We start from the raw sequence: 26,015 nt of genomic DNA, 5'->3' as shown, positions 1-26,015 counted from the left end.
ATTAGTATGAGGAATCATTGTGATGATAGAACAATTTGTTATATGTATCTTGATTGTGGGGGTGGTTACTTGTGATAAAATTGCATAAAACTACACACACACACAAATGAATGCATGTAAAACTACTGAAATCTTAAGGTCTGTTGATTGTACCAATGTCAATTTCCTCATTTTGATATAGTTTTATAGTTACATAAAACATTATCGAGGGGGAACCAGGCAAAGTTTGCGCAGGACCTCTGTGTACTATTTTTGTAACCTCTTGTGAATTTACGATTAATTTGAAATAAAAATATTTTAAAAATTCATCTTGCCAGGGGCTGGCTCAGTTGGCAGTGCATGTGACTCTTGATCCTGGAGTTGTAAGTTCAAGCACCACACTGGGCATAGAGCTTACTTAAATTAAAAAATCATCTTGCCAATAATACCTACATTAAGATGTTGCCACTCTTGTCAAAAACTGATTCTGGACTCTATTCTGTTTCATTGAGATATTTTTCTATCCATATTTTATACCAATACCACAATGTCTTTGTGTAGATTTATGATGTCTTGATATCTGGTACAGTAAGTCCTCTAGCCTTGTTTTACTTTTTAAAGATTGTCTTAGCTATTGTTGGTTCTTTGAATTTCTATATAAATTTTGAAATCAATTTCCACCAAAAAAAAAGCTACTTGGATTTTTTTAGAAGTGGATTAAATATCAATATCCAATCCTTTATTTATATTAAATCTTCCCATTCATAAACATTTTACATATATCCATTTATTTAAGTCTTTACAAATTAATCTTAGTGATGTTTTTGTAGCTTTAGTGTAGAGATTTTTTATATCATTTATTGAATTTATTTTTATATATTTGTTATATTTTAATTATTTGTTTCTGAAGTATATATGGGAATACAATTTTGTATATTTTCCTGATATCTGGAAACTGATAATTTCACTTTTTTCCCATAGTTTTGTTTGTGTATTCATTTGAATTTTCTATGTACCCAGTCTTGTTATCTATGAATAATGACAGATTCCAGTCATTATACATTTTATGTCTTTTTTCTTATGTATTTATAGCTCACATATTTTATTATACCAACTAACTTCCTGTATTATTTTAAATAGAAAAAATGAGACATCTTGTTTCATTCCCAATCTTGGGGGAAAGTTTTCAATATTTCACCATTATATTGATGCCTGTTGTAGCATTTTTTGTTTGTTTTTTTGGTTTTGGTAGATATTCTTGATCAAATTAAGGAAATTCTATTCCTGGTGTGCTAAGAGGCATTTTCCCTTTTTACTTATAAATGGGTACTCATCTTTCACTTATGATATATTTGCATGACCCGAATTACTAGACTGTGAACTCTTGAATTACTTAAATCACATTCGAATATATTTGTTGAGTGCCTCTAGTGTGCAAGGCCATCTGCAAGGTATTGGAAATTCAAAGATAAACTGCCATAGAGTGGGTACTAAATGTTTCTGAAGTAGAACTAAAAAAATGAATAACTGTAAACATAATACCAAAAAATCTATATTTTATTAAAATAAACTTAAACAAAATTGGATTACGATCATTAGAATAGCTTTAATCCAAGCAAATATGCATGATTCAATTTAAATTATTTTATCTTTCAGACTTGGGATGATGGTTTAGCGAAGGTTGCTAAAGCGTGGGCAAACAAGTGCAGATTCGAACACAACTCCTGTTTATCAATATCATACAGATGCCATCCAACTTTTCAATTTGTTGGAGAAAATATCTGGTTAGGTGGATTAAGCATATTTTCACCAAAATTTACTGTTGTTGCTTGGTTTAATGAAACTGAATTTTATGATTATAATACCCTATCATGTTCCAAAGCTTGTGGCCATTATACACAGGTAAATATTTGACATTTTGTTGATTAGTTCTTATTTATGCACATTTCTATCAAAAGAGAATTTTTTAGCATTTTGAGTTTCTTTTGAGTATCTAAAAACACGTCTTCATTTGGAAGATATTTATACTGGGAATAGAATTCTATGTACTGGAATTTTTTGTTTGTTTCATTTGTTTGTTTTTCTGGACTTTAAAAATCTTACTCCACTGTCATCTCACTTGTATTGTTTCCAACAAGAAATCTACTATAATCTTTTCTTTATTCCTTTGTACTTTATGTGTCTTTTTGCTCTCACTTTTACAATTCTTCCTTTACTACAGGTCATGAGCAATTTCATAATAATGTACTGCAGTTTTTTCTGCTGCAGTATAATGAGCTTCTTGGAATTGTATCTCTACAGTTTAAATCAAATTTTGAAAAACATTTGCCATTATTTCTTCAAATATTTCTGTCATTCTCGTTTGCTACTCCCTTGCAGAGTTGTTACTCATGTAGAAGGCCACTTGAAGTTTTCCACAGTTGACTAATATTCTCTTCTCTCTTTTCCTGATTTTTTTCTTCTGTGATTAATTTCAGATAGTCTTATTGCTTTATCTTAAGTTCACTAATCAATCAATGACCGTATCTAGTATGTTTAATCTTTCATCTAGCTTTTTAATCATATGGGATACAGTTATAATCATTATTTTAATGTTTTCCCTCCTAATTCTAGCATCTAGGTTAGTTCTGGGTTAGTTTCAATGGACTGATTTTCCCTCTTCATTATGGGTCAAATTTTCCTGCTTCTTATCATGCTGCTGGGTAAATTTATTATATTCCCAAATTTGTAAATTTTGCCTTGTTGAATGCTGGGTTTATTTATATATCTCTAAATATTCTTGAACTGTCTTCTGGAATACAGTTACATTACCTGAAATTTTTTAAATTCTTTTGGTTCTTGCAAAGCAAGACTCTTGTGCATACTCTACCAATGCCCTAGAAATTGGTATTTTCCAGTGGCTAGTAGTAACAGGCTCTATTCCTCGCCCTGTTTAAGTCTTAGCATCTTTCTTCTAGTTTTTAGAATGGTTCTTTCCCAGGCCTTGGGTAGTTTCTTCATATACATGCTGATTAATGCTCTGCTGAATTGACCATGAGGATTCCCTGTAGATCTCTACAGTTGTATCACAGTGAGATTTTCACCTCCACAGTACTATATTCTCTAAACTCCTGCCTCCTTGGTCTCCCCAATCAGCTCTGCCTGTCAGTTGTGTGAATCCATCAAGCTTCTGCTGGTTTCCTAACTCCCAACTTCCCAGCCATGGCCTGGAAACTCTCTCAAAGCAATAATCTGGGACAATTGTACTGCCTGAATCCTTTCCCCTCAACTCGCAGAGGGCATTATCCTTTTCAAGATACTGATGTCCACTTTATTTCTCATTATTTTCCAAGTATTCTGGTTATTTCAGTGGGAATTTTTGGTGAGAAGTGGAAGTCGCTTTTAAACAAAACCAATCCTAAAAATGGCACTGAACTCGTAGGAAGCTCCATTTAAGCAATAAAAAGAGCTAACTTTCTTCTCCAAACTCACTCATCTGTATAAGATGTATTAGTATATAGTGACTTAAAGCAAGTCATTTTTATCAGAGGAGCACTGAACAAAGAGATTAGCAGCTTCCATGTTCCCGTTCTATTCACTCATTGTCCAACAATAGGACACTGTAAGTCTGGAAACCCTTTTCAGGATAGATGTCTGCAAAGAATATGGTTTGGCTACTGCTGGGAAAATCAAAAGAATGGAATCCAAATGTCAGGTGTACTGATAACAAGCAGAATGTTATATCCCTAATACGGCATTAAGACTAACTCACAGCCTTTATATAATCCTTTGTCTCTCTCTTTTGCTTTGAGTCAAAAGGAACCTGTTCCCAAATACTCCTTTTCCACTATCATTGCTACATCAGAATTGGAAGCTCACTCCACACTGGCTAATTTACACATATGCTTAAGTAATTAGGAATGAGTGCATTCTTTCTACTGTTCAGCTACTATATCTTGCTTAATGTTCTAAACAAAATGAGCTAAAAATTTCCTGCATTTACTATTTGCAGATATTCATATTGAAGTTACAGCCAATGTTCATATTGTCACATCTAGTCCCTTTAATGAAAGCAATACATTTTAAACCTACACAGTCAATATTTACTTTTACCATTCTCAAAGCCAAAACAGAATCGTAACTTAGATACATTAAGCAAATAGAATTTCATGGAGTAGCCACATACTCATGAACCAAATTTTTAAACATGAATTCTTGGAAAAAATGTATACTTGCAATTGTATGGCTTTTTAACTTTTTGAAACATTCAAAAGGAAAAGGATATTTTAAGGATCAAGCTTAATCTCATTTTATTAAGTAGGAAACAAGCTCAGAATTGCTGTCAGTCTCTAAAGCCACACACATGGTTAGAAGCAACACTCATCTCTTACTTCTCTCTTACTCTTCTCTCATCTCTTACTATTACTAAAGAAATAGTAATCTTCACTCTTTTCTCTCTCTCCTGTCTAGTTTTCCATAGGAGTCATCTTCATTTTGATAACTTTACTATTCTTTGCAACTAGACAAAAATAAAGATACATCATCTCTGTGGCAGGCATCTTTTGCAGAAGACTCATTATGTTCTTAATCTCTATTCTTACCTGTCTCTTGCTTACTTAACAAAGGTAAGAATATGGTTAAGACCACAAAATTTAAAAAATGAAGTAGAATTTTTCTGAGAAAAAGAAATAAAAGTTTTACTGTTTTCATTTATAGTCTGATTTTGATATCATTTATATAATATGCCCATAGAGAAAATTAAAATATATTTCATAAGTCATCTAGAAAAAATACAATTTTGTCTTTATGGTGTATTCTCCTTTTGATTTATGAGAATTAACAGTGAGGAAAACTAGATAGATAGGCCTCAGGAAAGTAGCCTTAACAAAATAATTGTTTTAAAGTTAATATAAAAAACTAAGAAAATAAACAGAGAGTATAGTTATGTGCATTCATTTTTGGTAGCATGACAAAGATTATACCTGCTCCCATAATACACTGTTTGCATAAAGTTGTTTTGCATATTTTATTTTAAAATTCCTTTCCTTATAGGTAGTTTGGGCCAATTCATATAAAGTTGGTTGTGCAGTGACAATGTGTCCTAAACTTGGGGGATTTGAAACTGCAATATTCATATGCAACTATGGACCTTCGTAAGTTATTTTGCTATTAAAAATATTTTAAATTAAAAGAATTGTTCTCAAAATAGAACCTTATACTAAAGAGACCAGTATATTTTTAATAAGTTGAAGTCTCCCTCTGTAGTGCTACTCAAGAAATACATTAAAATAGAAGGTGGTGAGAGAACATTACCTTATGTAAAATATTATACCTGTCATGAAATACTTAAACTTGAGAATGAAAATTATGGAAACTGTTTAAGTTAAAAAAAAGAATATAAATACATTGCTACAGTAATATCCAAATACTTGGAACACAAAATAGATTGGCAGATGTTTCTCTAATATGACATAACTGGGATGAGTAAATGATTGAGAATGACAGTGAAATGCACATTCTTCTAAGAAAAGACTACCATAATTTTTAATTGCCTTGCTAATAGTTGCATATATAAATGGAAATATAACATTAGCCTATGAGAGTCACCAAAAATGAAATTCTGGAACTCTAATCCCAATAGATCTGTACAAGGAAGAAGATAAAAATCAGTTAATAGTCCAACTCTTTTAACAACCATAATTTTTTTAAAATGTATAAAAAATGAAAACACAGACTAAGAACAAATATACATAATTTGCAAAAAGGATCTGAGATGTGCCAAAATTGCTATGGAGAAGTACAAATGTGTATATCTCTGTATTTTCTTTGGTTGCCTCTCAATCAGAAACAAAAACAAGAAGGACAAATTCATAGCCTTAAAACTTCAAGCAAAGTACAGTTTTTATAAATACCAGAGAAATTGCAGAACTACTGAACACTTATTTATTATCACCCAACATAGAATATATAGGGAAAACAAATCCAAAAAAGATTAAAAAAAGCATCAGTTATCTGTGAGGTAAGTTTAGGCAGAATTGATTTCCTGAATAAGGCAGGGCCAGAAAATATTTTAAGAAATATAGCTCAAAACTTTCCAAGCTTAAGGAAAATTATAAACTACCAGAACCAAAAAGGCTAACAAATCCCAAGTCGCAAGAAACATGAAGAAAACTATACCAACTCACTTTATAATAAAACATTTCAAAACCAGTAATAAAGAGAAAATCTTAAAAGCAGTCAGAGAACTAAGACATGTTACATACAGAGGGACAAAGATAAAGATGACAGCAGATTTCTCAGTGGAAATAATGTCAGAGAGAAAACAGCAATATCTTTAAATACTGGAAGAAAAAAAATTGTCCCCTGAGAATTCTATATCGTTTGAAAATACATTTCAAAATTAAAAGATTTTTTTCAAACCACTGGAAATGGTAACTACATGAGTAATACAGTTTGTCTTAGTATTTAATTCTCTTCCAAGGATAATTGTTTAATCAAAGATAATAGCAATGTATTATGAGAGTTACAACTACATAAAATTAAAATATGTGCTAACTACAGCATAAAGGCTAAAAGAGAAAAATCTAAATATATTAAGATTCTTCTACTCTGTTAACTGCAATAATTTAAACTGACTATGATAGGTAAAAGATGAATACTATGAGCTCCAACTACTTAAATAATAAAACTACTTATAGCAAAGGCATCAACAAAGCAGATAAAATTAGATTTAAAAAAATATTGAATTAATCCAAAGAAAGGCAGAAAAAGAGGAAAAGGGGAACAAAGAACAGAGGAGATGAATAGAATAAATAAGATGATAGCCTTAAACCTAACTATATCAATAATTACATCGGGGTGCCTGCGTGGTTCAGTCAATTAAGCATCTGACTCTTGATTTCAGCTTAGGTCATGATCTCACGTTCATGAGATCAAGCCCTGTGTTGGGCTCCACGCTCAGCCTGGAGTCTGCTTGAGATTCTCTCTTTCTTCCTCTCCTTCTGCCCCTTCCCCCCCTACACACACCCACTCTCTCTCTCTCTCAAAATAAATAAATAAAATCTTAAAAAAAATAATCACATCAAATTTAAATGATACAAAAACCCAAAGAAAAGGCAGAGATTCCAAGGATAAGAAATCAAGAACCAATTATATGCTGCCTACAAAAGCACATTTTATTTTTTTTTTAATTTTATTTTTAAGTAATCTCTACACCCAATGTGGGGCTCAAACTCACAACCCTGAGATCAAGTCACAAACTCCACTGACTGAGCCAGCCTTCTGCCCCTACATAAACATACTTTAAATATAAAGACAGAAATAATGAAAAATCAACCACAAGAAAAAAATATGTAAAGAACATAAATACATGGAGGTTAAATAACATGCTACTAAACAATGAATGGGTCAACCAAGATTTCAAATGGGGAAATATAAAAAATACATGGAGACAAATGAAAATGAAAACACAATAGTCCAAAATCTTTGGGATACAGCAAAAGCTGCTCTAAGAGGGAAGTTTATAGCAATACAGGCTTGCTTTGAGAAGCAAGAAAAATCTCAAATAAACAACCTTACACCTATAGGAGCTCAAAAAGGAAAACACAACTCAAAACCAGCAAAAGGAAGGAAATAATGAATATTAGAGCAGAAATAAATAAAATGGAAACTAAGAAACAAAACAAAACAAAAACAACCCAATAGTACAAATCAATGAATCAGAAGCTGGTTCTTTGAAAAGATAAACAAAACTGATAAACTTTAACCAGACTCACCAAAAAAAACAACAAAAAAAGGAAGACTCAAATAAACAACATCATAAATGAAAGAGGATAAATAACAACTGATACCACTGAAATACAAAGGATTATAAGAAAATATTATGAAAAATTATATGCCAACAAATTGGACAACCCAGAAGAAATGGATAAATTCCTAGAAACATATAACCCACCAAAACTGAAGCAGGAAGAAATAAGAAAATTTGAACAGACTGATTACCAGCCATGAAATTCAACCAATAATCAAAAACTCCAACAAACAAAAGTTCAGAACCAGATGGATTCACAGGCAAATTCTACCAAATATTTAAAGAAGAGTTAATACCTAGTCTTCTCAAAGTATTCCAAAAGATAGAAGAAGGAAAACTTCCAAATTCATTCTATGAGACTATTACCTGATACCAAAACCAGATAAAGAAACCACAAAAAAAAAAGAGAAGTATGGGCCAATGACTCTGATGAGCATAGATGCAAAAATGCTCAACAAAATATTAGCAAACCGAATCCAACAATACATTTAAAAAATCATTCACCACAATCAAGTGGGATTTATTCCTGGGATACAAAGGTGATTCAATATTCACAAATCAATTAACATGATATGTCACATGAGTAAGAGAAAGGATAAAAAACATGATTGTTTCAATAGATGCAGAAAAAGTATTTGACAAAGTGCAACATCCATTCATGATTTTAAAAAAAACCTTTAACAAAGTAGCTTTAAAGGGAACATACCTCAACATAATAAAGGTCATCATCCTCAATGATAAAAAAAAAAACAACTGAGAGCTTTTCTCCTAAAATCAGGAACAAGACAAGCATGTCCTCTCTCATCACTGGAAGTCCTGGACACAATAATCAGATAAGAAAAAGAAATAAAATGCATCCAAATAGGTAAGGAAAAAATAAAAAAATAAAACTTTCACTATTTGTAGATAACATGACACTATATATAGAAAACCCTAAACTCCACCAAAAAACTACTAGAACTGATAAATGAATTCAGTAAGGTTGCAGGATACAAAATCAATGCACAGAAATCCATTGCATTTCCATACACTAATAATGAAGTAGCAGAAAGAGAAATTAACATTTACAACAATCCTATTTACAGTTGCACCAAAAATAATAAGGGGCACCTGGGTGGCTCAGTTGGTTAAGCATCCGACTCTTGATCTCAGCTCCAGACTTGTTCTCAGGGTCGTGTGTTCAACCCCGTGTTGAGCTTAAAGATAATATAATAATAACAAAAATATCCAGGAACTCAACCAAAGAGTTAAAAGACTATAAAACATTGATGAAAGAAACTGAAGACAATACAAAGAAATGGAAAGATACTCCATTTCATGGATTAGAAGAACAAATATTGCTAAATGTCTATACTACCCAAATCAATCTACAGATTTGATGTAGTCACTATCAAAATACCAACAGCATCTTTTACAGAACTAGAACAAATAACCCTAAAGTTTGTACATAATGACAAAAGACTTCAAATAGCCAAAGCAATCTTGAAAAAGAAGAACAAAACTGGAAGTATCACAATCCCAGATTTTAAGATCTACTACAAAGCTATAGCAATCAAAACAGTATGATACTGGCACAAAAAGACACATAGGTCAATAGAACAGAATAGGGAGCCCCAAAATAGACAAAGAAGCAAGAATATGCAATGGGAAAAAGTGTCTTCAATAAATGGTGTTGGAAAAACTGAACACCTATATGTAAATGAATGAAACTGGACCACTTTCTTATACCATATACAAAAATAAACTCAAAATTGATTAAAGACCTAAATGTGAGACCTGAAACCATAAAATCGTAGAAGGGAGCACAGGCAGTACTTTTTCTGACATCGACCATAGCAACATTTTTCTAGATATGTCTCCTAAGCCAAAAGAAACAAAAGTAAAAATAAACTATTGGGACTGTATCAGAATAAAAAGCTTCAGCACAGTCAAGGAAACAATCAACAAAACTAAAAGACAACCTATTGAATGGGAGAAGATATTTGCAAATGATATATCTAATAAAGGGTTAGTATCCAAAATGTATAAAGAACTTACACAACTCAACACACACAAAAAACCAAATAATCCAATTAAAAATGGGTCAAAGACAGGAACAGAATTTCTCCAAAGAAGACATACATGTGGCCAACATGAAAAGATGCTCAACATCACTTATCACCAGGGAAATGCAAAACAAAACCACAATGAAATTATTACCTCACACTTGTCAGAATAGCTAAAATCAAAAACTCACGAAACAACCAGTATTGGTTAGGATGTGGAGAAAAAGGAACCCTCGTGTGCTATTGGGGGGAATGTAAACTGGTATAGTCACTGGAAAAACGTATGGAGGTTCCTCAAAAACTTAAAAACAGAATTACCATATGATCCAGTAATTCCAATACTGGGTATTTTACCCAAAGAATATGTAAACACTAATTTGAAAAGACATATGCACCCCTATGTTTACTGCAGCTTTATTTATAATATCCAAATTATGGAAGCAACCCAAGTGTCCATCAATTCATGAATGGATAAAGAAGTGGTATGTATATACAATGGAATATTACTCAGCCATAAAAAATAATGAAATCTTGTCATTTGCAACAACAAGGATGGATCTAGAGAGTATAATGCTAAGTGAAATAAGTCAGAGAAAGACAAATATCATATGATTTCACTCATATGTGGACTCTAAGAAACAAAACAAACAAATTAACAAAGAGACAAATAAAAAAATGGATAGTTAACTATAGAGAACAAACTGATGGGTTACCAGAGGGGAGGTAGTTGGAGGAATCAGTGAAATAGGTGACAGAGATTAAAGAGTACACTTATTATGATAAACACTGAGTAATATATAGAATTATTGAATCACTAAACTGTACACCTGAAGCTAATATAACACTATATGTTAACTATACTGGAATTTAAATAAACAACGAAACACACAGAAATAGATTAAAAGTACAAGAATGGAAAAAGGTTTACTATGCTAACATTAGTCAAAAGAAAGCAGCAGGGTCTAATAACAAATAATATGGATTTTAGAACAAAGAATAATACTAGAGCTAAAGAAAGTCATTTCAAAATGACAGTGAGGTTGGGGTGTCTGAGTGGCTCAGTCAGTTAAACCTCTGACTCTTGATTTTGGCTTAGGTCATGATCTCAGGGTTGTGAGACAGAGACCTGCATCAGGTTCTGCACTGAGTGTGGAACCTGCTTAAAATTCTCTCTCTGCCCCTCCTCCACTACTCACACATGGCAGTCTCATGTGTGTGCTCTCTCTCTTTCAAAAAAAAAAAAAATGAAAGTGGGGTTAATCAATCAAGAGGCAACTTGGTGAAATGGAAAAATTCCTCCAAGGACACAAATTGCAAAGGATAAATGAAATGAAGGAAAACCACAGAGCAATATCTCCTGTGAATATATGTACAAGAATCCTAATCAAAATTTAGTATTTGAATCCATCAATATAGTAAAAGCCTAAGATACCTTGTCCAAATGGAGTTTATTCCAGGCATATAGAGGTGGTTTAACATTCTAAATACATCAATCGGGTGCCTGGGTGGCTCAGTCGGTTAAGCGGCTGCCTTCGGCTCAGGTCATGATCCCAGGGTCCTGGGATCGAGTCCCGCATCGGGCTCCCTGCTCTGCGGGGAGCCTGCTTCTCCCTCTCCCTCTGCCTACTTCTCTGCCTACTTGTGTTCTCTCTCTATCTCTCTGTCAAATAAATAAATAAAATCTTTAAAAAATAAAAAATAAAATAAATAAAAAATTAAAAAAAATAAATACATCAATGTATTTCACCATATTAATCAACCTAAAAATAAAGATCACATGATCATCTCAATAGATTGAGAAAAAGCTAAGCATTCATTCCTGATATAAGCTCTCAGAAAACTGGAAATAGAAGGGAACTTCCTAAACCTAATAAAGGACAGCTGTGAAAAACCTATATGTAATATTATACCAATAGTAAAAAAAAAAATTTCTGTAAAGTACCAGAGAGTAAATATATTAAGCTTTGCATGCCATATATATTGCTACCTTCATCTTTGTTTTTATTTTGTTTTAAAGAACCCATTAAACATGTAAAAAAAAAAAAAATTCTTTGCTTGCAGACGGCACAAAAATAGGCCAGACTTGGCCTATGGGCCATACTTCGCTGACTTCTGGTCTACAGGTCTATATAAAAAAAATTCAATGAAATCTGAAAATTCTTCTAAAACTATTAAGTGAACTTAGTAATTTTTCAGGACACAAGATCAATATACAAAACTCAGTTACATGTTCATATACTAGCAATAAATAATCATAAATTAAATTAAAATAATAATACCATTTATAACAGCATCAAAAAATATTAACTATCTAGGAATAAACCAGGCAGAAGACATGAAAGACCTCCACACTGAAAACTACACAATATTCATGACAGAAATTAACAAAGATACAAATAATTGAAGAGATTATACCTTGTTAATGGATTAAAAGACTCAATATTGTTAAGACATAATTTTCACTGATCTATAGACTCAATAGAATTCCAACAAAAATTCCAGATTTTTATTGTAGAAATTGACGAACTGATCATAAAATTCATATGGAAATGAAAAGGACTTTTATTTTATTTTTATTATTATTATTCTTTAAAGATTTTATTTATTTTTTAGAGCGAGCGAGTGAGCGAGAAACAGCATGAGAGGGGAGAGGGTCAGAGGGAGAAGCAGGCTCCCCGCTGAGCCAGGAGCCCGATGTGGGACTCGATCCCAGGACTCTGGGATCATGACCTGAGCCGAAGGCAGACGCTTAACCATCTGAGCCACCCAGGTGCCCGAAAAGGACTTTTAATAGCCAAATCAACTCTGAAAAAAAAAAAATTTGAAGGGCTAACACTATTTTTTTTAAGATTTTTTTCTTTCTTTTGAGAGAGAGAGAGAGAGCACGAGCTGGGAGGAGCAGCAGAGAGAGGGAGAAGCAGACTCCCTACTGAGCAGGGAGCCCAACACCAGGCTCGATCCCAGGACCCTGACATCATGACCTGAGCTGAAGGCACACACTTAACTGACTGAGCCACCCAGGTGCCCCAGAAGGGCTAAACACTATTGTTTCCAAGAATTATTAATGCTAGAATAATCACAACAATTGATGTAAAGTTAAACAAATACATCAGTGGAACAGAATGTGGAGTCCAGAAATAAACTTACACATGGTGGTCCACATATGTTCAACTAATTTTCCAAAAATGAACAAAAGCAATGCAGTGGAAAAAAATATTTTTTAATAAATGATGCTGGTACTGTTTGTCATTCTAAGTAAACTTAGATCTATACAACACACAACCTATAATAATGAACTCAAAATGGATCATAAACCTAAATGTAAAAACCAAAATTGTGAAACTGTTGGAAGAAAACACAGATGAAATCTTTGTAACCTTAAAATAGCCAGATTTTTTTTTAGCTACCACATCAAAACCATGATCCATAAAAAAACAAATTGATAAGATGGATTTCATTAAAATTTAAAATTAATGCTATTCAAAGACACTGGTAAGAGAATAAAAAGAACATGCCATGGACGGGAAGAAAGTCTTTGTAAAGCTTATCTAATAAAGGGCTTATATAGAGAATATAGGATGAACTCTCACAATTCAATATTAGAAAAACTTAAAACTCAATTTTTTTAAGTGGACAAAAGATCAATAAAGAAGACATGCAGATGGCAAATAAGCACATGAAAAAATGCTCAACATCATTAATCATTAGGGAAACACAAATTAAAACCACCATGAATGCCACTACACAATTAGAATGGCTAAAGACTGGCCAATACAAGCCCTGACAAGGAAGTGAAGCAACTAGAATTCTCAACACTGCTGGTAGAAATATAAAGCATTACAACAACTTTGAAAAAACTGTGTGGAAGTTACTTGAAAAGTCAAATATGTATCTACCATATGATCTATTCATTCTTTTATCCAAGGAAACGTAGGTCCATGTAAATACTTATATATGAATGTTCAAAATGTGCATAGTAACTTTATTTGGAATACCCTAAAGGTTCATCAACAAATGAATAGATAAATAAATTGCCGCATATTTTTTAATGGAATACTACTCATGTTATTAATGGTTTCCTTTGTGTACTCTAGGTAATTAACACTTTTTAAAGTCTTCCACAGATACAGAGATGGGAGAAAAGCAGGCATAATAGCTGCCAAGTCTTATTGATACATCACCAAAAGAACTAGATAAGAACTATGGTATTGAACATAAAGCATATGTTTCCGCTTGCAATTTAAATTTTATTCATTCTATTTACAAAATCAAGAGATAATCACAGTGTTTACAACAAAAACTCTGTGGCTATCAACATGCATAATTACAAGGGGTTCACATCTAATTTGTATTTTACAGAATATTTGAGAATATAACTGCCATGTGGATTAGGAACATCTTGTAAACAGTTTTAATGGTTTCTTTTTACAAACAAAAGGAGCATAAAATTGGGACAAAAGTTGTTATTTTTCCTTTTAAATATTCATGAGTGAGTGACCAAAACAACTTGCATAAATTCATGCACAAAATTAGAGCAATTAATAGTCATTTGGCTAATCAATTATTCTCTTTTTTACAGAGGAAATTTTCCAAATAAGCCCCCTTACACTAAAGGAGTAGCCTGCTCTTTGTGTGCAGAAGAAGAAACTTGCAAAGAGAATCTCTGCTGTAAGGAAAAAGGAAAAAAAATAATCGTAACATTCTATTTGGAGAAGGGTTTCCATAAATTAATAGTATTTTAAAATTTGGATCCTCAAGTGCATAAATAATTATTGATAATATTTGCTGCTATATGATGATATAAATCATTTGTCATAAATTATCGTATTTAAACTCAGATGATCCCTCCCTTCTTCAGTGATTATTTTTCTTCTCAAGCTAAAGGACAGAAAGGAGTAAGGTATAACTGTGATCCAGTTTGCTACTATACTCAAAATATCTGTTCATTGAAATTTTTCTTATTTGTATTAGTTATTAGTTATTATTATTAGTTATCAAAATAGTGACTCATGCAGAAGTAATACATTAATCAATGTGCAAATTAATTATGATTTAAAGCTAATATGTTTCTCTTCCTTTATCAGTCTTTTGGCTCTCAGAACAAAGATTTTTTTTAAAAGATAAGTGCATAAATTCTTGATTGAAAAAGAATTTTCAGTGAAACAGTGAAGAGAGGAGATGATCTGAAAATTGTAAAAAAAAAGAAAGAAAGATGATTTGGTGCCATGAAAGAAGACAGACACAAAAATAATGTATATTAAATGATTTCTTTATATAAAGTTCAAGTATCAGAATATCAGGCAAAACTAATCTACATTTGGAGTCAGGATAGTGGTTACCTTTAGAGAGCAAAGAGGAGTTAATTAAATAGAAGAGGATACCAGAAGGACTTTCTAGACCTATGCTTTGTTTACCTACATGTGTTCACTTTGTAATAATTCATCAATCTTTCCATTTATGAGGCATACATACTCTCATATTGATAACATACTTCAGTTAAACAATGAATCAGAAGTATCATCCCTCTAATTTTAAATTTCATTCAAAGCAGTTTAAAAAATATATCCAAGGGCTCCTGGGTGGCTCAGTTGTTAAGGGTCTGCCTTCGGCTCAGGTCATGATCCCAGGGTCCTGGGATCGAGCCCTGAATCGTGCTTCCTGCTCTGCTGGGAAGCCCGCTTCTCCCTCTCCCACTCCCCCTGCTTGTGTTCCCTATCTCACTGTGTCTCTCTCTGTCAAATAAAATATTAAAATCAATCAATCAATCAATCAATCAATCCACTGTATATCTCCTATTTGCAAACTAATGTTTTCTAGTTAAAGGGACATAAAGATAACAATGATACACCTTTTTTTAACTTCCCCTTCCTGCCCAGTATCCAAGCCACTGTCATTTCTTGCCTGAGCTAGTAATCTCCCACCTCTCCTCCTCCAAATTGTTTTACAGAAAGAAAATCCAGGCCAAATCCTTTTCTTAAAAATTCCTCAATTGCTTCTTACTCCAATTAAAGAAAAATATGATTCTATTCCAAGGCCAGTAAGTCCAGTTATGATCAATCTGGCCCTTGCTTTTCTCCCCTACCATTTTTGTTGCTGTTGTTGTTATCCTCCCTTTGATACACTAAGCGTCATGATTACCAGCCTCAAATACTCTAACCTCTTTCTGAAATCTCTAGCATCTGGATCACCTGTGGGTCTGTTTCTAGTTTCAAAATTGTTTTGTTTTCTCTTGGTTTTGGTAACATGCTCTGTTTCTTGGTGTGGTGAATTATCTTTAAAGATGGACACTAATAATTCCTCCCCTCCTTTACACATAAGCCACTCCTCCCAAAAAAGTGGACACTATTTCTCCTCCTCTTCAATGAGGCCTTGATATTGTGCCAGTTCTGGGCCTACCCTTTAGAAGAGACTTGGCAGCTTCTGCTTTTGCTCTGTTGGAAGCCCCCCAGAATTTCAATTCCACACTTAAACCTGCTGGAGAGATCACATGGAGAAAGGCCTTGGAACAGGAGAGGTCATCTTTCTGTTGCAACCCTAACTGAGCTCCAGCTAAATGCAACTATGTCATTGAGTCCTGATGACACTACATAGAGCAGAGTAATTGTCTTGTAGAGCCAGCCAATCCAGATAATTGTAAGAAATAATAATAAATTGTTATTGTTTTAAGCCATTGTTCTGGAAGTTTGTGTCACAGCAGTATACGGCCAAAACACTGGGTGTATGCCTAATAAGTTTCTATTAAACATCTAACAACACGTGTAAAACAAAAATGCAGAGTTCTACCTTTTCCTCTGCTGAACAGTTAGAGTCAAGGTGGTTTACCTTAATCCAAACACAGCTTAGTCAACACTGGGTTAGAATTTATGTAAGGCTTGGTTCACCTCTGTTTGTCTCTGCTCTAAGGGCACAGACTTCCAGGGCTTTCCACTGAGAGATTGCTGCGTTCACTGTTGCCTTTCCCTAATAGGTTCTTAATTCTAATCCGTATTATTTTAGCATTCTGAAATTACTGAAAAATCGGCTTTGTTTTCCAGAAGGTTTCAGCCTAGGATTTTAGCCTCCTGTTCCTCATAGCTTCAAAATTAAACAAATACTTTGAGTACAAAATGGCCATCTCTTGGACTCATTCCTCCACCTTTACCTTTCACCAGGATCTTAAACTGCTCACTTCTCCAATTTTCTCCCTCTGGTCCTACAAGGCCAACAAAAGCTCCGATGGTTTCTGTTTCCCCAAAATCAGCCTCTGCCTGGGCAAAGCCCAGATTTTCAGCCCTAGACCTGGGCCCAAGATGAACAAATGGCTCCAGGGGAAAAAAAGACAGCTTTCATAACATCAGTCCATTCTCTGTGGATCTCCAGCTCTGAAATCTTGACCCTCCAGTCTTTGTTGCTTTAGCAAATCTCTGAGGTTCTTAAACATTGTTTTGTTGTACTTTATCTGGATTTTCTAGTTTTACTTAATGAGGACTTTTCTGCCATGAGTTTCTCCATCCCAAGATTCAAGCAGTTATTGACAATGGGTTTCCAAGAAAGCACCGCACAAGCTGCAAAGGCTACAATAAGTTTTGCTACCTGGCAGGAGGTGTTCTCCCAACTTGTTTCTTTTCTAAATTGTTCAGAAATCACTTGGCTCTTCCTCAACTTTTGCTCTTGCAAATTAACCTTAGGATAACCTTATCAATTCCACAGGAGACCTTGGAATTACACTGAATTTATAAATAAATTTGGAAAGAATTAACATCTTTGGGGCACCTGGGTGGCTCAGTCAGTTAAGTGTCTGCCTTCGGCTCAGGTCATGATCTCAGGGTCCTGGGATTAAGCCCCACGTTAGGCTCCCTGGTCAGTGGTGAGTCTGCTTCTCCCTCTCCTCCCTGCTCCTGCTCTCTCTCATTATCTCTGTCTCTGTCTCTTTTCTCTCTCCAATAAATAAATAAATAAATAAATAAATAAATAAATAAATAAATATTAACATCTTTGCTCTGGTATGTTCCATTTAAGTCCTATGACTTTTGATTTGTGTCTTCTCTCTTTTATGTTGATCAGTGTTTATATAAAGCCAATTTTTAGTTTTGTTGACTTCCTTTTTGAGAGATGGGAGCAGACTAATGATAGACTTTCTCCCCTTACTTTTCTGTAAGGAAACTTTATTTTTTCCTGATAACTATTATATCTAAATCCTAGAATTATGTTCAATACACAGTACACACTCAAAAAGTGAATAAACAAATGAAAGAAATTAAACAAATGAATTCCTAACCAACTGCAGGATCTTATTAAATAGAGGGAAAAAACTTGATGAGGGAAAGACACAGAGCAAAATTTGGAGCGAGAGCCACACCAGAAATGAATGAGATATTTAATGGAGGGCTCTGGGAACCAAAAAGTCAACATGAAGGAATTACATTCTCTTTCAGGGAATTTAAATGGGCATGGCAGAGTGTCACAAGTAAAGTCAACTAGTTTATATAGTTTTGTCAATTGTAGTCTTTTTTGCCTTCAACGTGAAAGCTACTCTAGAAATACCTGTTGACATGACTTTGTTGGCAGAAGGCATCATATAGATTTTTAAGCACTGAGGGATTTATGGAGGAAGCTTTCATTTTCTTAAGTTAAACTAAGTTTAAAGCCAAACTAAGTTTCCTAAGTTTATTACCTTATTTAAAAAACCAGAAAGGCAAGTGAATGCCTTTTTTTTAAAAGATTTTATTTATTTATTTGAGAGATAGAGAATGAGAGAGAGTATGAGAGGGGTGAGGGGCAGAGGGAGAAGCAGACTCCCCGCCGAGCAGGGAGCCCAATGCAGGACTCGATCCTGGGACTCCAGGATCATGACCTGAGCCAAAGACAGTCACTCAACCAACTGAGCCACCCAGGCACCCACAAGTGAATGCCTTTAATTCTATAATTTTTCTGTCTACCTTAGGTAATAAAGAACGTGATAAACCGGAAAGTATGTATCAAACTATTTCAATATTGATTCAATTACTTCCTCCCCTTGAAACTAAATGGAGCTTTTAACTGTTGTGTTTTATTGACAGAATATCCAGATTGGAATCCACAGGGGAAGACACCTCAGCAGATATCATGTAATCCATTGTGCCTAGTTCCTGTTCTTCTGAGACTATTTTAATTATCATTCATATATAAGAAAAGTTCTCAGACATGACAATAAACAAGCAGTTTATGACTAAACGTAACTCTCATCAGTTTAACTCTTAAAACTTCTACACTCTTATCTGTTATCTAAATTTAATGCCTGATTTTAACAAAAGATGTATTGAGTATAGAAGGGTAACAGTAAAAAAAGAAAAAATTAAGGATTTTTTTAATGCAATTTTACATTGTATCAAGAGTCCCACTCTCTAATTTTCTAGATTGTCATTTTAGTTACAGTAGACTTAAAGAACATTTCAGATATTAAATATTTTCCTTATATTCCAGTGGTTTCCTTTAAGAATATCATCAACATTATTCAGAAACAAAATGTTATTGAGGAAAGTTTCAGATAGCGTGTAATGTCATATCAATAGTTGGGGAAATGGATAGGAACAGATTAAACTAAAAGGGAAATCAATTAAATTTTAAACCTTCAAAAGGTAAATGTATGTTCTTTTAGGAGATTTTATTTTAAAATGTGCCCTGTATAAAATAACAGGATATAAAGAGTATACCTTTTAAAACCTATACAACTGTAGTATAGTTAACAACACCTCTACAAACCAAAGAATCAGTCAATCCTGCCATTTCTTTTGTCTGAAGATTATTAAAAAAAAAACACAAAAAACAAACAAAAAAAAAACAAAAGAAACCCAAATTATTCAATTAATTCAGTTTTAAAAATCAGTTATGTTGAATTGTTGACTTCTATGGGCTAAAATATCTAGATCTATTTCTTCTCAACTAAAGCAACCACCAACTACCTCCACTATAAGTATTAAAAATCATTTTTAAATATATTTGTAAACAGAAATTTTTTTTGAGAGAAAGAGAGAGCAAGCAGGAGAGGAGCAGAGGGAGAGAATGTCAAGCAGACTCCATGCTCAGTGCAGGGTCTGACGTAGGGCTTGATCTCATGACCCTGAGATCATGACCTGAGGTGAAATCAAGAGTCAGATGCTTAACTGACTGAGCCATCCAGGCACCCCTAAATGTATTTTTAACATGACTGAGAGTTGTTTTGTTTATACTGCCATATACCTAAGAATTTCCACATAGCTGGAGGATTGTTGTTATTCTTAAAAAAAAAGCCAAATTATTTTATATTTCAGATCTGTTTGTATTAGTCAAGGTTCTCCAGAAAAACAGAACCAACAGAGAGAGAGAGAGACAGAGACAGAGACAAAGAGGAGAGGTTTTATAGAATTGGCTTACACAACTGTAAGTTAGCAAGTCCGAAATCTGTAGGGCAAGCTGGCAGAGTGGAGATTCAAGTAAGAGTTGCTGTTGCAGTCTTACATCTGAAGTCTTGGAAATCAGGCAGAATTTCTATGTTGCAATCTGAAAGCAGAATTCTTTCTTCAGGAAATCTGTCTTTGCTCTAAATGCCTTCAACTAATTGGATGCAGCCCACCCTCATATGGAGGGTAATCTGTTTTACTTAACGTCAACTGATTGTGGAGTTAATCATATCTAAAAAATACCTTTACAGCAATAGCTAGATTAGTGTTTCACCAAACACTTACCACCATAGTCTAGCCACACTGACACATAGAGTGTCACCATAGTCTAGCCATACTGACACATAAAATTAACCATCACACTGCTATTTGTCATCATGTATATGGAATCGTTATATTTTTGGTAAAGTATTGCTATTTGTTTAACTATTGCATTGCTAAAATTCAAATCCATAATTAATTACTCCTTAACTTACAGTATGAAATAACCTAAAGGTAAACTGATACATATACATATATTTTGTATTGTTTATTTTTGTGTTGTCTTTGTGGATTTTTTTGAATTAAACTTTTTCATGAATAATTAAAATAGCCTGATTTTTAATATAATCACCTCCTTATCTTCTTCAGACACCTTATTCATTCAAAAGCATATTTCCTTAGATCAGATTAATTTAAATTCTACAGAACACATAAAAATGAATTTTTATAGAATTATATCCTCTGATTTTGAAGAAATATTTCTCAGAATATTAAATTGGCACTGCTATGGAAACTTGCAAGTAGTGGTAGTTCTTAGAAAAGGGGGTCTCTATTTGCAGACTTCTCTATGCTGAAGTTGTGAACAGAAGCTTGATAGGTGGAGTACCTCTGCCTTACTGAGTGGGGCTTCCCCTCATTGGCAAGAAGAAAAAATTCTGGGTCAAGGAGTTGTCTTTTCTATTCCTTATGATCGTAACCACAGACTCTTCAAAGGACATGTTGGGAGACTTGTCATCACTAGCAATTCTCTTACTCTGAGAAAATCTTGTTCTTAATAGTGACCTTAAGGAACCCTCCTATTTCATTCAGTTTGCAATTACTAAACAAACTGCTCTGGGTTTGGCCTTTTCAATTTGCTGAAGGCAGTTAACTCAGGATTTAAACAGTGCATTCTTTTTGGGGGATCCTCTTGTCCTACTAGGTTATGTTTGAAATTCCCACAAATTTGACTAATCACTTGGAGGTAAAGTGATCAGACTTATCAGTCTTAGCTGGGCCAGGTTTATCTCATTCTTACCCCCTGGGAAGGATCACAAACAGATTTTTAAACAGTAGTCTCTATAGTTTTTTTTTATTATGCATCCCTATCAGTAAAAAACAAAACAACAACAACAACAACTATATATATATATATATATATATATAGTTTTAGAAAGTTATATATAGTTATAGAAAAACACACTAAACCCAGGGCATTCCCTAACAAGTCAGGAGGTCGGTGACCCTATACTTAAATCAAAAGTATTCGTGTATCATTTAATTACATGTATTATGTGTACTTTTATAATAGAGCAATATACATTTTAAATACCAAAACTGAACCTGAAAGGGATGACATAATAATGAATTAAAAAACAAGTGCTAAAGAGAGGTTTATGCCAAGAAGATGATAAGAATCAACTGATACTCAGGATGCCTGGGTGGCTAGTCAGTTAAGTGTCTGCCTTCAGCGCAGGTCATGATCCCAGGGTCCTGGGATCGAGTTCCGTGTAGGGCTCCTTGCTCAGCCGGTAGCCTGCTTCTCCCTCTGCCTACCACTCCCCCTGCTTGTGCTCACTCTCTTTCTCTCTCTCTGACAAATAAATAAATTTTTAAAAAAGAATGAACTGATACTGTTTGCTTGTACTTGCGTCTTTACAACTATAATCTGCAATTTCCTTTCAGCAAGACATATGATCATTTTGTAATGGTTGGCTTAGTTAAAACCCGGTAATATACTCTGTAACTAAATTTACCCGGGTTCATACACTGCAGCAAAAGGAATAAACAAATCCCCAAATCATCACTCCCTGTAGAATTACCATTTTTCCTAAGGAAAGCTATGTACCACTTGCCATTGCTCCCTGTCAAAAAACGCCAAGGACTCACCTGCACATATTGGATTTGCTCCTTATCAAAATAACTCAATAAATATATAATAAAATGCATAACGTATCTGACATCATACTACGGGTTAAAAATTTACTTTAGTCCTTGTCAATATAAGTAAAAATGAGATAGTGTTTATTAATAGTATTAATTTAATAATAGTAATACCTAACACTAAGTAAGGTTTACAGTGTGCCAAGCATTAAGTGCTTCACATATAATAATTATATAATCCTCTCAATAATTCTGTGAGGTAGGTGCTATTAATTTTCCTTTCTTGAACTACTAGTAGGTTTAAACATATTTTTATAAACTTCATTCAAATTTACAAATATATTTTTTGAGAGTTAAGATAGTGTAAGGGAGGGGCGCCTGGGTGGCTCAGTCGTTAAGCATCTGCCTTCGGCTCAGGTCATGATCCCAGGGTCCTGGGATCGAGCCCCACATCGGGCTCCCTGCTCCACGGGAAGCCTGCTTCTCCCTCTCCTACTCCCCCTGCTTATGTTCCCTCTCTCGCTGTGTCTCTTTCTGTCAAATAAATAAATAAAATCTTTAAAAAAAAAAAAAAGATAGTGTAAGGGAATGCTATCCTTTGGTCAAGGATTCCTAGGAGTTATTGCATACATACCACTCTAAATAAATACTGACCTCAAGAATACAGAAGTAATATAAATTAAGGTGTCAAAATTTCATATAAATATTCCCAGATTTATATTCAATTTTATGGCTTTGACTTTTAGGTAGAGGCACACTATATCTTATTTCCTGAGGCCCAAACTCATCCTGGAAGCTGATTATATACAGTACATCTTATCTATATGTGAAAATAATAGATGCAGCATGAAATTTCCACAGTTTCTGGCTCTTTTTTTTTTTTTTTCGGTCAATTGCCTGCTTATCTCCTTCATTTATTTTTCTAATTGTGCTGTTCATTTTCTTAGGAATTTTATTTTATTTTATTTATTTATTTTTTTAAGATTTTATTTATTTATTTGACAGCAAGAGAAGGAACACAAGCAGAGGGGGAGTGGGAGAGGGAGAAGCAGGCTTCCCGTGGAGCAGGGAGCCCGATGCGGGGCTCGATCCCAGGACCCTGGGATCATGACCTGAGCTGAAGGCAGACGCTTAACGACTGAGCCACCCAGGCGCCCCTTCTTAGGAATTTTAAATGATTCTTAAATGTACCTTGATGGCACATCCATGATTTTAATCCTTTGACATTTATCTAGCAGATACCTTTCTCAGTTGTCTATTTACATTTTAATGAACTAACATCTATCTTTCCATTTTTGAATGTTGCATCTTATTTGTACCATCAGTTTGGTTTTCATCTTATAACACTTCTCATGCACCATTATCGTAATTTGAATTTTTGAATTATAGAAAAGATCAATCAAGTGAAGACTGACATAAAAGTGAAAGAATAAGAGTAAAGTAAAAACAGTATGTCTCCCCAATAACATCTCTATGGACAACAAAAAAGTCTTTAGACTTATTGCATGATCATTCTCCTTAAGTGTACATAAAACATGTATTTTTAAACTTGCTAGTTTTTATCAAAATCAGAGTGTAGAATTAGAGTATTATTTACCTAAAATTTCAAGCACAACGTACAGAAACTGAAAACAAGCCCAAAGCCATCTGAGATAAGCAAGAGACTTAGCCTATATCCTAAAATTACCTATACTTTTCAAGTGAAGGCAATAGCTCTGTAGACACAGCAGAAAAGTAAATGGATATTCAAAAAGAACATCTGCAGCAGAACTTTAGTAAAATAAATAATTTAGTGATAATTTATTTTTCACACTGCTTGTAAAGAAATAGATGATTCAGTCAATACCCTCTAACAATTCCAATGCCTTCAAGAAATTTAATGTGTTAAATTATATGACCACTTTCAAAATTAAAAAAGTTAAAACTTCTTTGAGGGCTAGACAAATAGGCCAAAATTTCAAAGTTCAAAAAGTCAAAAGGTATAAGAATTTATGAGAAAATGAACACATCTTTTGGTACCATTGGGGAAAAAGAATTTCCTTTCCTACTTATGGTCCTTCTGGCTGTACTAAGAATCAAATTGGCATGAGACAGATTAACAAAAGAAAATTAAACTTTATTTTGTATGTATGCAGAAGCCAAACAGACATAGAAATTCCAAAGACAGGCAAAATAAGGTATATATGTCATTCTGAACTAAAGAGAAGGGGACAGAGATCTGGGATCTCAAAGAAAAGGAGCGCAATTCACAGGAAGATGAAAAAGAGTAAATGTTTAATAAATGTTTGCTGGGCCTTTCAGAAACAATGGGACATAGAAGACTTTGATCAAACAGACCTTGCTAGGTTCCTCCCTGTCTATCAAAACTAGTTCATAGTATAATGTAGTAATCTATGGCAATAACTCTTTTCCTGGAGCAGTCCTCTATCTAAATTCTTTTTAGATACCTCCCAGTTGTGGGGAGGTAAAGAGCTTTTCCTGAATCTGCTGGGTTTTGATTGCTTTTGAACTCAAAATAATCTTCATGCCAAAGTGTCCCATCTTGGGACAGCCTGCCCTTGGCCCCTACAGTACTGATATAGAATCTGTGATTTTAATACATAAAATGTTAAACAGTGATTGAATAATCCTCAAATATTATGTGCCTCTTTAAATTTTGGAAAAATATATATTTTAGAATGTAATGCATTTGAAATGTTTCTTGGATGAAGCACATGATGTGGACCAATTCATTGAAAGACTGGATATTTTGCAAAACATTCTCAACAAACCCAAACTCTTTCTACACAAACCAAACTAAATGCCTTCATGTGCCCTTTCCCTGTACTTCCATTTTAGTCACTTGGGTTTAAAAACTAGCTCTACCACACCTATCATGGACTCAGACATATAGGCGGTCCTAAAGAAATACCTATGACTGAGTGTGGTGTCCTGCAATGGAATGGGTTGCCTAAGAGACAGTAACTTCCTTCTTAGTATAATTATTTAAGGAGAGATATAATGATCTCCTATTAGTGATGTGTCAGAGCATTTGTCCAATACATGGGACTAGTAAAATTGTCTAACATTTCTTCCTAATCTAAGATTGCATTATACTATTTATCTTGTGCTTTGATATAGCAATTTTCATAATCTAACAACATCACCAACATAATAAAGGAATTCCATCTTTCACCACATGCCACCTTCATCCCTATAGTATGCTCTGCTGGTACTAAAACACTTTTAGTCTTTTCAGATCTCCTGGTATATTTACATGCTTTTTTCCCTTTGTTTAAAATGTGCTCTGTCACCTGTATGCTTCACCTTCTTGAGGTCACATTCTCTAGAAAGGCTTCCATGGTCCTCAAAAGGGGTGTTAATTGTCCCATACATGCTGTAATAGCATTTTGGTTTTGTTTTTATCACATGGTATAAGAGTTACCAATTTGCTAGTTCTCTAAACTATAGGCTATTTGGAAGCAGAGTCTGGGTCTTTCTCAACTATCTAACACATTGCCTGGTAATAAATATTTATTAAAAGTATAACGGCATGAATGAAACCATCTTGTGAGGTCTACTGCTTTCAACTGTATACATCACCATTTTTTTAAAGATTTAGTTATTTATTTTAAAGAGAAAGAGAGACAGAGAGAGAGAGCAAGAACAAGCCAGAAGGGGCAGAAGGAGAGGGAGAGGAAG

General features: G+C 33.9%; 1 protein-coding gene across 1 annotated transcript in view; it reads left to right on the top strand.

The window, feature by feature from the left end:
* The window catches only part of GLIPR1L1 (GLIPR1 like 1), a 30,917-nt gene extending 11,974 nt beyond the window's left edge, over positions 1-18,943 (top strand). The window contains exons 2-6 of the mRNA XM_045866366.1: positions 1,636-1,881; positions 5,011-5,111; positions 14,393-14,481; positions 18,737-18,763; positions 18,852-18,943. Of these exons, the coding sequence (XP_045722322.1) occupies positions 1,636-1,881; positions 5,011-5,111; positions 14,393-14,481; positions 18,737-18,763; positions 18,852-18,943 (555 nt within the window). The remainder of the gene's footprint in view (positions 1-1,635; positions 1,882-5,010; positions 5,112-14,392; positions 14,482-18,736; positions 18,764-18,851) is intronic.
* The last annotated feature ends 7,072 nt before the right edge of the window (positions 18,944-26,015 follow it).

The sequence above is a fragment of the Mirounga angustirostris genome, unplaced genomic scaffold (assembly GCF_029215605.1).
Source record: "Mirounga angustirostris isolate CCGP_5_RB_7025 unplaced genomic scaffold, mMirAng1.0.hap1 SCAF_5, whole genome shotgun sequence".
NCBI lineage: Eukaryota > Metazoa > Chordata > Mammalia > Carnivora > Phocidae > Mirounga > Mirounga angustirostris.
This window is presented reverse-complemented; position numbering and strand designations above follow the sequence as displayed.